The 13,008-nt window shown below is 45.5% G+C and overlaps 1 protein-coding gene across 3 annotated transcripts in view; it reads left to right on the forward strand.

Annotated features, from left to right (window-relative positions):
* SLC12A3 (solute carrier family 12 member 3) overlaps positions 1-13,008 on the forward strand; it is a 52,002-nt gene that overhangs the window by 12,839 nt on the left and 26,155 nt on the right. For all 3 annotated transcript variants that reach the window (XM_069107776.1, XM_069107777.1, XM_069107778.1), the window contains exons 9-17: positions 4,691-4,775; positions 5,364-5,518; positions 5,968-6,075; positions 6,525-6,648; positions 7,557-7,658; positions 8,031-8,186; positions 10,579-10,678; positions 12,015-12,126; positions 12,850-12,990. In XM_069107776.1, coding sequence (XP_068963877.1) covers positions 4,691-4,775; positions 5,364-5,518; positions 5,968-6,075; positions 6,525-6,648; positions 7,557-7,658; positions 8,031-8,186; positions 10,579-10,678; positions 12,015-12,126; positions 12,850-12,990 — 1,083 coding nt within the window. The remainder of the gene's footprint in view (positions 1-4,690; positions 4,776-5,363; positions 5,519-5,967; positions 6,076-6,524; positions 6,649-7,556; positions 7,659-8,030; positions 8,187-10,578; positions 10,679-12,014; positions 12,127-12,849; positions 12,991-13,008) is intronic.

The following is a 13,008-nucleotide window of genomic DNA, read 5'->3' on the forward strand; positions in this document are numbered from 1 at the left end:
CAAATACTATGCTAGGATCTGGGGATACAAATACAAAAAATTAAGCAATACCTGCCCCTCAAGGTGCTCACGTTCTCTCTGGGGGAAAATATGTATGTAATAACAACAATAATAGTAGCTAAAATTTATACTGCCCTTTAAGGTTGACAAAGACCTTTATGTGTGTGCATATATGTATACATATACATATATATGCATATGTATATGAAATGGGCAAAGTGGGTAGATAGAGTGCCAGGCCTAGAGTCAGAAGACTCAAATTCCTGAATTCAAATTCAGCCTCAGATACTTACTAGCTGTATGACCCTGGGAAAGTCACTTAACTCTGCCTCAGTTTCCTCATGTCAAATGAGCTGGAGAAGAAAATGGCAAACCACTCCAGTATTTTTGCCGAGAAAACCCCAAATGGGTCACAAAGAGTCAGATATGCAACAACATATTATATATATATATATATATAGTTGTGCATACATGTTATGTGCATATGTGTATATATATACTATCTTATCTGATAGTCTATGAGTTTATACAGAATAAATACAAAATAAAGTCCAGCCTTTGCACACAGAGCTCCAATATGGAGGAGTCCACCACCCTTCAGGCAGCGTGCAGCTCTAAATGTTGAGGGTTTTTTCCTGATCGAGGTGACATTTGCTTCTTTGTCATTTCCACCTTTGCTCCTAACTGTGATCTCTGGGACCAAACAGAACAAAGCTAAACCTTCTCCTACACACCCCTTCAAATACTTGAAGACTGGTGATGTGCCCCTGCATCTCAGGCCTTTGCTTCTCCAGATAAACAACCCCAGGGTCTTCAACCAGAGTTCTGAGAGGCAGCTAGGTGGTGTAGATAGAGTGCCAGGCCTAAAATCAAGAAGACCTAAATTCAAGTCCAGCCTCAGACACTTACTAACTGTGTGACCCTGGGTACTTCACTTAACCTCTGCCTGCCTCAGTTTCCTCAACTGTAAAATAGGAATAACAACAGTTCCTACCTCCCAGGATGATGTGAGACTCAAAAATAATATTTATCAGTGGCTGGCATATAACAGACACTTAATCAATGCTTGTTTGGTCCTTTCCCAATATTTGAGCCTGTCAAGATATTTTTGGCCATGACTCTGGATCTTGATTTTGTCATACAGTGTTTGGGCTGTCCCTCCCAGATCTGTGTCATCCACCTTCCAGGCCAGGGCCTGGGCTGTGATGGGGGCACTGAGAAACAGTTTGGAGGAGTAGTAGATAGAGTGCCACTTTGGAGAAGTTTGGAGAAGCCAGGAATGTGATCCAAGCACCCTGCTTTCTTGTAATAATCCCTTAAGAAACCCAGGAATCTCTTTAAACCCTTCCAGAACATGCCGTTTATCACACTGACTTGTTATTTATCTTAAACTTCTCCTAAGGGCTGCCTCTCTACTGACTTGTTATTTATCTTAAACTTCCCCCTTTAAGCTTCAAGAGATTGTGCTGTTTCTGGTGTCTGATATTCAGTGACTGTCAGTGTAGGGTATTATGGGACAGTGAAAAGGGCAAAGAGTTTAGTTTTGAAGTCAGAGGGGCAAGTTACTTTTCTCCAAGTTTCAGTTTCCTCAGCTGTAAAATAAGGGATTTAGACACAGGGGTGGGGAACCTGCAACCTCAAGGCCATATGTGGCCCTCTAGGTGCTCAAGTGCAGCCCTTTGATTGAATACAAACTTCACAGAACAAATCCCCTTAATAAAAGGATGCATTGTGTAAAACCTGGACTCAGTCAAAAGGCTGCACCCAAGGACCTAGAAGGCTGCATGTGGCAGGTTCCTCACCCCTGGGACAATCCTTTCAGAGGTTCCTTCTAGTTACAAATCTATGATCCTATATTCCTACCTTTCCTCTCCATCCCCTTCCTGATTGGGTAGAGGTCAATTCTGTTGCATTCAGGTTAAAGTTTGACCTTGTATGGTTGCCCTTCCCCAAAGCCTTGGCCCAGTCTAGCACCTAGTTCAGAGTTTTAGGACACTCACTAACTCCCTTCCTTCCTTCCTTCCTTCCTTCCTTCCTTCCTTCCTTCCTTCCTTCCCTCCTTCCTCCCTTCCTCTCTTCCTTCCTTCCTTCCTTCCTTCCTTCCTTCCTTCCTTCCTTCCTTCCTCCTCTTCCTCCTTCTCCTTTTTCTTCTTCTCTCCCTCCTCCAGCAGCCATGGAGGTCAAGGGAAGTACATCATATTTACAAAGTTAGTTACTTGTACCAGTTGGATTACATGTGTAAAAATAAAAATTTCGAAACTACAGGACAGCAAACACCCCCTCTGCCCCTTTCTTCCAATAGCCCCAAGATGCTTGATATGCCAGGCAGGTAGCTACAGGGCATGAGGGTGGCATGGACAGAGAAGAATCGTAAGCCACAAAAATCAACAAAGAAACCCAACACACATGCTCTCAGATACTTGGTGGACTCCAGGGTGGTCACCAGCAATGTGCAGGACATGTTGTCCAACTGGTTTGGGATGGAGACTGGTTTAAGTTTAACCTGCATTACTAACATTTTCTCTATCCCTTTCTTAAGTCTTGACAATCAACAAAACAATAAATCAAGTCCTGGTTTGTAGCATTTGCTGATTTGTTAGCTGTAAATGCTCATAATGAAAATTTAACAACTGGCTCTCTCCAGCAGGCTTGAGCTGACCCTAGCTAAGATGGGGGAAATCCCCAAAGCTTGTTACTTTAGAAAGGGAAGGGGGAAAGGTCTGGGGAACTCCTAACCCACAGTTAAAGAGCAGCAAGTCCCCTTTCCCCAAAAGAAAAAAGTAGTTCCTCACAGTTCCCTGTTGGGAAATGCTATTCCTAGAACCCAAAGGAGTGGGTTATGCCCTCGGGGCTTTCCTGATGATGATGATGATGATGATGCTGTGATGGAAGCAGAGGTTCCTTTGTAGGGGTGGGCAGGACAGTTTGGCCATTGATTGCCTTAAGAAGTGGGTGTGTAGGGGCAGCTAGATGGCACAGTGAATAGAGCACCGGCCCTGGAGTCAGGAGGAACTGAGTTCAAATCCTGCCTCAGACACTTAACACTTACTAGCCATGTGACCTTGGGCAAGTCACTTAACCCCAATTGCACCTCCAAAAAGCAAAAAAAGAAAGAAAAAGAAAAGAAAAAAAGAAATGGGTATGTGGTCTTTCCTGGTGGGTTTAGGTCAGAGAACTCAGTATTGTACATAAACTGAATGGATTAAAGAGAACAAAGGCCATAGGGTCTGACAGCTGGTGATCCCCACCTGGGTTTACTTTCTCAACTAATGACCCACCTGTCAAAAGGAGCCTTTGCTTTGAGCTCCTCTGTCAGAGTGGCTCTTTTATGTGTGGGGCAGGGGGGGGGGGGGAGATGGGGGCAGAGGAAGGGAAGTGAGCAGGCAAAAGGACATATCATATCGCACTGAAAAGATTTATAAACACCATGAAAATCACAAAATTGTGCTCCTGGAGTCTGGCTCTGTGAGAAGCCATGAGCAAAGCAGTTCTTGGAACATGTCCTGTTCCCGTTGCAAAAACTGCCCAGCAGCGCCTCTCTTCCCAGGTGTGGCCTGGTCTATAGTCTGAACCCAGCAGGATTCCAAAGCTCTGCTTTCTAGAGAGCCCTTGGGCCCTGATGGAAAAAGAACAGGGCTCAGAGTCAACAGGGCTGGGTTCTAGGCTCAAGGCTGCCACTGACCACAGCTGGTTATCTCCCTTCTCAAAACTTCCATTTCTTTACCTGAAAAATTGGGACAATAACCTGGTTCATAGGAGATGGTGTGTGCTTAAAGTACTTGGATGTCATAGGCTCTCAGATTCAGAGCTGGAAGAGGTAATCTAGTCTAAACCTGTGACTTACACAAGTGTCAGTGATTGTTACTGGAAAGGGCAAGAGGAAGAGGGATGGCAGGGTGAAGGGGAGCTCTTCACACTCACAGAGCCTGTCTTCTGCTCTTTTAAGGTGACTGGTGGGAAACTAGACGAATCAATCAATCAACAGACAGTTATTAAGCACCCACGTACCAGATGACAATATACTCAGTCTGTTCTCACCTCTTCCTCCCTCTGTATTTGGTGTTTGGAGGATATGAGTTGGCTATAAGTCTTCCTAAGCATGGCTGGAGCTGCAGGCCCTAGCAACAAAATCCAGTACTCAGTGCCCAGGGCTTGGACCCTGGGAACACAACAGACTTCAACCTTGGGACTGAAAATCCTTTGTTTACTCAAGGCATTTAGGCTGCTTTAGAAGGAAGCTAAGGACGAATTTTCCCCCCAATATATTTTTATTTATTTCATTAAATATTTCCTAGTTACATTTTTTAAAAATTTCAACAATCATTTAAAAATTTCTGAGCTCCAAATTCTCATCCTCTCTCCTGTCCTTCCCACCTCCTTGAGAAGGCAAGTAATTTGATATTGATTATATGTGTGAAGTCATGGAAAACATCTCCATATTGACCATGTCGGAGAGGAGAATACAGAACAAAAGGAGAAAAATGAAGTTTTTTTTTAAAGTGTGCTTCAATCTGCACTCAGAATTTATTAGTTCTCTCTCTGGAGGTGGACAGCACTTTTCATCATGGGTCCTCTGGAATTGTCTTGAATCAGAGCAGCTAAGTCTTTCACAGCTGATCATCCTCACAATATTACTGTTACTATATTCAGTGTTCTCCAAGGAGGAATTGTTTAAAACTTTCTCCTTCAGGATCCTGCTGTGGCAATCCCCAAAGGTACCTTAATGGCCATATTCTGGACCACAGTCTCCTACCTGGCCATCTCTGCTACCATTGGTAAGTAGTGGGGGACCAAATGATCAGAGATGGATGAAGGTCTGGGGCTGTGCTAACAGTTGGGTCTGATGGAATATACTACAACTAAGCTCATTATTATATTTTCTTTTTGTGGGGAAGTGTGGAGGTCTAAATCTATGATTATATTGGTGTAGAAAACGCCCTTTTTTGATGCCATTGCATCTGCTTTGCAAATTATAGAGGGATGCTTGAAGCACTGAGAGGTTAAGTTACTTGTCCAGGATCACGTGGCAGGAAGTGTTAGAAGACTTCTTGAACCTGAATCTTCCTAACTCTAAGAAGTCTCTATCCACTAAGCCTCACATCATTAGATGAATTTGGGTACCAAGGGGCAAATCCCATTCCCTATCCTATGCCTGTCTAGGAAGCCAAACTACTCCATCCAGGTGAAATGGGATCTAACCTGGTGATCCCATGGGTGCAGTCCTGGCCCCAACACTACCAGGGTGATACAGGCACATGAATAAGGTAGAACAGCCACATACTCCAATAACTTCCATTGGAAGTATACCAAGGCAGAGATTTGGGGCTAGCTGCCACTCTCCTGACATCACTCTTCCTTGCCAGGCTCCTGTGTAGTCCGAGATGCCTCTGGAGGCCTCAATGACACAGTGGTCCCTGGTTCCCCTGACTGCGAGGGGCTGGCATGTGGCTATGGCTGGAACTTCACTGAGTGTACCCAGAAGCACAGCTGTCACTATGGGCTCATTAATTACTACCAGGTACCCCAACTCTACAGGCCTTTGAGGAAAGTCATCAGAGTACAGGGGCTCCTGTCCTTATCTCCAGACCCTAGTTGCTTAGTGTTTTTGTTAAAGCCACTGCCAAAGTCCTGGTCAGACCATGGGGAGGGGCACAAGGAGAAAGAAGCCTCCTTCCAGAGAGACTATAGTAGAGGTCAGTGGCCTAGGCCTTCCAATATCAGACTAGCTGCCCAGATACAAGATGGACCCCACCTCACCCCACAGAACACCAGGTAATAGTCTCCCATTCTTCCTCCAAAAGTCAAGTGATTAATTTGCCAGAATTGGCACCCTTGAATGAGAGGCGCGGGACCTAGGTTTAAGGGAAGCAGTACTCAGGAGTGAGGGAGCTCAGTTCTCAAAATTAAGGGGCTCTGGGGCAAATCTTGAGCAATGAGCAGGTACTAAACCCTGTGCCCCTCCTGCAGAGTATGAGTATGGTATCTGGCTTTGCACCCCTGATCACTGCAGGCATCTTTGGGGCCACCCTCTCTTCTGCCCTGGCCTGCCTTGTCTCTGCTGCGAAAGTCTTTCAGGTAAGAAAGTGGTGCCCGGCCTAGGGGTGAATTCCAGATGTCATCCCATCTATAACACTCAATGTGATGGGTGGTCTTCTGATAGTACAAACCTACAATGGAGGGGCTCAGGAAAGGTTTGGGATGGATGAGGGTAACAAGAGAGAATGGGAACATAAAATATCAACATCAGTAACTTCACCATGTCTTCTGCTAGAGAGATAAGGCCGGGATGGGCGGACAGGAGGGAAAAGGAAAAGAAGGGGGAAGGGAAGATGGAAGAAGCCTAAAGGCCAGTTGAAAAATGTACCCAAGGAAGACACTTAAATGTAACTCACAGCTTGTTTGGGGTGGGGGTGGGGGCGGCAGGGAACAAATCTAGAATGGAGAGAATAAATTCTGAGACCCCAGGATAAAACTTTGCTGTCTTTCTTCTCCCCTTCTCTCTCTCTCCATCCCTCACTCCCCAGTGCCTATGTGAAGACCAACTCTACCCTCTCATTGGCTTCTTCGGGAAGGGCTATGGAAAAAACAATGAACCTATCCGGGGTTACCTGCTGGCTTATGTCATTGCAGTGGCCTTCATTCTCATTGGTGAGACTGGACCCTGGTCCCTGAGAGGCAGCAGGCATCAGGGCTGGAAATTGGGCGGATGGGAAAGAGAACACTAACTTGACTGAAAATCAAAGGAAAAAATATCCAGATTTCCTTCTGACCTTCTCTAGGGATGAGGGTGAAGAATTAACTAAATTCAGATATGATTCCATAGCATCTGAACTGGATTTGGCATGAACTGAAGAGTGATTTAATATGAGGCCTAATGACTAGTATTACATCTGGCTGGCCTAAGCAGGGCACTCCATCTCTCCAGGTCAGAGTTGTGTTATCTATAAAGCACAGATAATATTACCTGTCCCGAGGGTGAAATCTGGACCAGATAATCTTTTTTTTAAATGAGCAATTGGGGTTAAGTAACTTGCTCAAGGTTACACAGACAGGTGTTTTTGGGTGGGTGCTAAGTGTCTGAGCCCGGATTTGATCCCAGGTCATCCTGACACTGGGGCCAGTGCTCTTACTCGCTGTGCTACCTGGCCGTCCCTCCAGATGATCTTTTGAATTCTTTTAATCAAAAGATATATGATTCCATGACACCATGACTCTGTGTCATATCTCCTCTGAGCTTTTTTCAAATCAAGGGGCAGACAGAGAGGGAGGGGAGAAGAAGAAGGGGGGAGAGAAGGAGAGAGGGACAGGGACAGGGAAAGGGAGGGGGAGAGAGAGAGGAGAGAGATAGAAAGAGAAAGAGAGAGAAAGTAGGATGAAGGGAGGTAGGTAGGCAGAGGACTAACCCACCCCAATTTCCAAGGCTCCTGATATCTGATCATGTCTTTCTTCCCTCCTCTTCCCCCTCTCCCTGTTTGAGGAGATCTACTCAAATTCATGATGGACCAGGATAGTTGGGATTGTTCATAATTGTTTCCCTCCCTCTTTGATCCTTGCAGCTGAGCTCAACACCATTGCCCCCATCATCTCCAACTTCTTCTTGTGCTCCTATGCACTCATCAACTTCAGCTGCTTCCATGCCTCCATAACCAATTCTCCAGGTAGGTGCTTATGGGGAAACAGAAGCCTCCTAGCTTATCAGGACCACTATGTCCCAATTCTCCCTCCTGAACACCTTCTCCCCACAGGCTGAGCTACATGAGGAGCTCTGCACCCATGTCAAAGACTAGGTCAGACCTTTCAGGTATATCTGCCCAAATTTAGGACAAGACCCTGCTATTCAGAGGACAGATGTTCTTAGGGATCCAATGGACAAGACCCCACATTGGGAATCTGGATTCCCTGCTTCTTGACAAAATCAGTCTTCTTCATTCACTTCCCCCTAGAAACTGGGGCTATAACCTTACCCATCAGGTCCTGGGAGAGGGTCTGCCCACTACCTTGTGCCAGCTGAACCTCCCTCTCTGTCCCAGGGTGGAGACCCTCGTTCCATTACTACAACAAGTGGATAGCCCTGTTTGGGGCAGTCATCTCTGTGGTCATCATGTTCCTTCTCACCTGGTGGGCAGCCCTCATTGCCATTGCCGTGGTCATCTTCCTGCTGTTATACGTGCTCTACAAGAAGCCAGGTGTGGAGACCTTGGCGGAATCTGGGGGTCTTTGGTTATTCACTTATCTCTCTGCCAGGAGGAAGTTTTAGTATGACAAAAGGTATTGTCACTAACAACCCCTCACATTTCTATAGCACTTTACAGTTCATGACATTCACAAAGCTCTTCCTGGTTACAAAGTACTTTACATAGATGACTTATTTTTCTCTTCACAACAACCCCATGGGGTACATGCTTTGCTTTGATGCTATGATAAATCCATGGCTTTGTTAGTCATGGCAGCTCTCAGTCCCTCCATGACTTCCTTTTTTTTGCCTTTTTGGTGGGGGAAGGTAGGGTAGTTGGGGTTAAGTGACTTGCCCAAGGTCACACAGATAGTTTTTGTGTTAAGTGTTGGAGGTCGGATTTGAACTCAGATCCTCCTGACTCCAGGGTTAGTGCTCTATTCACTGTGCCATCTAGCCTCCCCACTCCATGACTTTCTATTCTATGGAATTCTTTTTTTCCCCCAAGAATCTTCCATTGAAGAGCTATCTGCTGTGTGCTAAAGATCTTTCTTTGATTTTCTTAATATCCCAGGGGCAGCAATGTTAATATTGAGCTATCCACCACCTATGTGTTTAACAGACAATACCAGCATCTGAAAGGTCCTTAGTGATCAACTAGACCACTCTCCCCATTTTACAGATGAGGAGACTGAGTCCACAAGAAGTTAAAGGAATTTGCTAAAACAACACAACTAGAATATGACAGAGCTGGGATTTGAATCCAGGTCATAATTCATCATAGATTTAGAGATAGGAGGCACCTTAGAGGTCATCTATTGAAGCCCTTCCTTTTATAAAGAAGCTGAAATTCACAAAGACAAAGTAGTAGGGTCAAGATTTGAACCCAGGTCTTTTGACCTTGGATCTAGTGTTCTTTGTATTGTGCCACACTGCCCTTTGTTTCCAAAGTCATTGTTCTTTCTAGTATTCCTCATTATCCCCCCTATTTACTAACTTACCTCTCTTCCTGGCTAGATAGATAGACAGACAGACAGACAGACAGACAGACAGACAGACAGACAGACAGATAGATAGATAGATAGATAGATAGATAGATAGATAGACAGACAGACAGATAGACAGACAGGTAGACAGACAGGTAGATAGATGATAGATAGATAGATAGATAGATAGATAGATAGATAGATAGATAGATAGATAGATAGATAGAGACATATGTATGTACACTTTTACATATATGTATATACTCATGATAATATATTTTACACACAAGCCACCTTTGACATCAAGCTGTAGCCTGCTGGCCCTTCTCCTGCCATCTTTCCCTTAACTAATCGAATGACTGACTTTTTGCCCAGGATATCAAAGAACCCAGAGGTGGGCAGGGGAAGTATTAGTACCTCCATTTTACAAAGAAAAGAGGCTCAGAGGTCTTGAGTAATTTATCCAAGGTCACACACTAGTGTGATGGCAGAAGCCAGGCTGCAGGGCTGCTCAGTTTCCCTGACTCCTGCTCCAGACTCCTTTCACTCAAGTAAACTGCCTTGCCATTTACAAAACCTTTTCAGAGCCATTATTTAGATTTCTCTTCCCTTCCCCCCCAAGTCCTTTCCAGTAACCTTGAAAAGGAGGAGGGCAGGGATGATCACTCCCATGATACCTATGACACCGATTTTTAGACCCTGACTGCAGACTAATGGCCTGTGCAGGTATCCAGGGGGCCAGGCCTGCTTCAGGGTGGGGTCAAGCCAATGGTTGTTCCATTCACTATTCTCTTTTTCTTAAGTTAGCCTTGTAGATACTCCCTTGCCAGCCTATCATAAAGACAGCTCTTTTTGATAAGATGACATATGCAAAGTCGTTTGTGAACCCTAAAGTCCCATATCAATGTCACCTAGACTGAAAGTGTGCATGTTTTAATGAAGATGTCACTGCCTCTGGAGTCAGGTGAGACCTGAGTTCAAACCCTTGTTCTTTCCTATGCTGCCTATGTAACTAGGACAAGTCATTTAAACCCTCTGGGCCTCCCTTGTCTTATCTGAAAATTAGTAAGATCAGATGATTCCTGAACTCCCTCCCAGCCCTACATCTACATTCCTGACTCTGACACACACTGAGTGACCCTGGGCATGTCCTTTTAAATTCTCTGAGCCACAAGTCCCTCATCTATAAAATAAGAATAATAATATTCACACTACGTACATAAGGTTTGTTGCAAGGAAAATGGTTTGTGAACTTTAGAGCAAAATAGGTTTATTGTGAGCTGTTTTCATTATCTCCTGCAGCTTGGCTCCACCTTTTGAGCTGCCACCCAGATCTTCTGAATATGATGTTTGGTTCTTCTTTCAAAGCTGGAAACCTCTTCTTCCTTCCTCCCCTGCCTACTTTTTTTCTCTCCCCAGAGGTGAACTGGGGATCTTCAGTCCAGGCGGGCTCCTACAACATGGCCCTGAGCTACTCAGTAGGACTCAATGAGGTTGAAGAGCACATTAAGAATTACAGGTGAACGGGCCACCCTTTTGTCCCTGTGACCAGCCATTCGAAAACACACATTCCTGCTTTCCCCTGTCCTTGAGAACCATCAAGCAGTCAGTCAACAAATGAGTATTAAGCACTTACGTCATGACAGGCACCATGCTGGGACTAAACTGGTGCAGAACATGCCCACCACCCCAGTGCTTCTGAACTGAGACACTGACCCATGGAAAGACGGTGGTGCCAGCACTGAGCAAGTTCACTGATGAAAAAAAAATTGACATCACTCAGAGTATTCTATAACTAGTCAGTATTTTGTGATTCCTATGACTAATCATGAACATTGTCCTCTGCTGCCACACAAAGGTTGCCCTGGCTTCCTGAAGACCACGCCAAGCTCTCAGGTCCTAGCTACTACAGACTGCATGCATCCATAGGCTGAGGACCAGCCTACACAAGTGCACAGAGACTCATCACCAGGCTGGCCTTAATGTGAATACTTAGAACAGGGAACCTGCGGCCTCGAGGCTACATGTGGCCTTCTGGGTCCTCAAGTGTGGCCTTTTGGCTTGAATCCAAGTTTTACAGAGCAAACTCCTTTATGAAGGGAATTTGTTCTGTCAAGTTTGGAGTCAGTCAAAGGGTTGCACTTGTGGACCTGGAAGGCCACATGTAGCCTTGAGGCTGCAGGTTCCGCACTCCTGATAACCACAGCAACTCTCAGAAACCATTCAGCTGGAGAGGGGTGGTAGAAGAAGTATTCACACTGACAACATGACAAGGCCTTGAATTTTAAACTATCTGTATTCCTACTGCCTAGAAGTCTCATTTTGTTGTTGTTCAGTTGATCTAGTTGTGTCTGATCTTTCATGACCCCATTTGGAGTTTTCTTGGCAAAGATACTGGGGTGATTTGCCATTTCCTTCTCCAGCTCATTTTACGGATCAGGAAACTAAGGCAAACAGGGTTAAGTGACTTGCCCAGGGTCACACAGCTAGTAAGTGTCTGAGGCTGGATTCGAACTCAGGAAGATGAGTCTTCCTGACTCCAGACCCAGCACTCTATCTACTGTGCCACTCATAGTAGGTGCTTAACAAAGGCTTGACTGACTGCCTGATTATTTCTTAATGATAATGATCCTGTCCATTTATACAATGACATATTTTCCACAAATCCTGCACAGAGTCATTGCAGTTTGATTCTCTTAATGTGCCTGTGACATAGGTCAGATTTTTGCAAATGAAGAAGCAGATGCAGGGCAGAGGAGGGAGAGAGTGCCCCTGGAGCACAGAGGTCCAGCTGCAGTCTCTGGGCAGTGGCTCCATCCCTGGTGACATCCACATCTTTCCTTTTTCTCCCTCAGACCCCAGTGCCTGGTCCTTACTGGGCCTCCAAATTTCCGGCCAGCCCTGGTGGACTTTGTGGGCACGTTCACAAGGAATCTCAGCCTGATGATTTGTGGCCACGTGATCATTGTGAGTCCCTGCCTCCTCCTTCTTCTCCAGGTTTGGTCTGGGAACAGCCCTGGGTTGGGACACTCACTTAGCTGGCTGTTTTCTGCAGATCACTCCAGCCCCGTGCTGCAGGATGTGAGGGGCTTTCCATGGGGCACACAGGAACACACATGTATGAGGATGTCATTCTCCTGCTCAAGAAACTCTAGTGGTTCCCTATTGGCTCGAGTTAAGCATATAAATTAATTTGTTTGTTTGGCATTTAAGGCTCCTCACAATCTGGCTACACCCTCCATTTATGGACTTACTGTACCATTGCTGGTTAGCTTCATATTTTTTTTTCCCTCTTTTCTGGTCACCTCTTTCTCTCCATCTTTTACTTCCTGCCCTTTTTCTCTTCCTCCCCCTTCAAAGATCTCTGCATTTGGGAGCACGGATCCAAATTCCAGCTTTGTCCTCAGTGTGACCTTCCCCACTTGGGCCTCAGCTTCCCTTTAATAAAATTAATGATGGTAAGGATGGAGGACTAGACTAAGCCCTTCAGACTTTAAAGCCTTTTCTCTGGCCTCCTCTTCTTTCTCTTTTCTTCTCCCATCTCTGTTCACTAGGCCTGCCAGGCCTGTGTCCTGCTGGTGGCCTGCAGGCTACAGATGTTGGCCAGTCCTGAGCTAGTGTGGAGTTCTCCAACACTGCAGGCCCTGATTCTCTGGGGGTGGGGGGATCTCTCTTGCACTCCCATGGCAGGGACCTCGAAAACAGAGGATGCCAGAGCTCCGGCTCATCTCCAATGGACATACAAAGTGGCTGAACAAAAGGAAGATCAAGGCTTTCTACTCAGATGTGATTGCAGAGGACTTGAGGAGTGGAGTCCAAATTCTAATTCAGGTGAAGTGATTGCCTGGG

Source organism: Petaurus breviceps, unplaced genomic scaffold, assembly GCF_028583685.1.
Source record: "Petaurus breviceps papuanus isolate PSGF00001 unplaced genomic scaffold, PetGlider_PUasm1.0 90281, whole genome shotgun sequence".
In the NCBI taxonomy this organism is placed as follows: domain Eukaryota; kingdom Metazoa; phylum Chordata; class Mammalia; order Diprotodontia; family Petauridae; genus Petaurus; species Petaurus breviceps.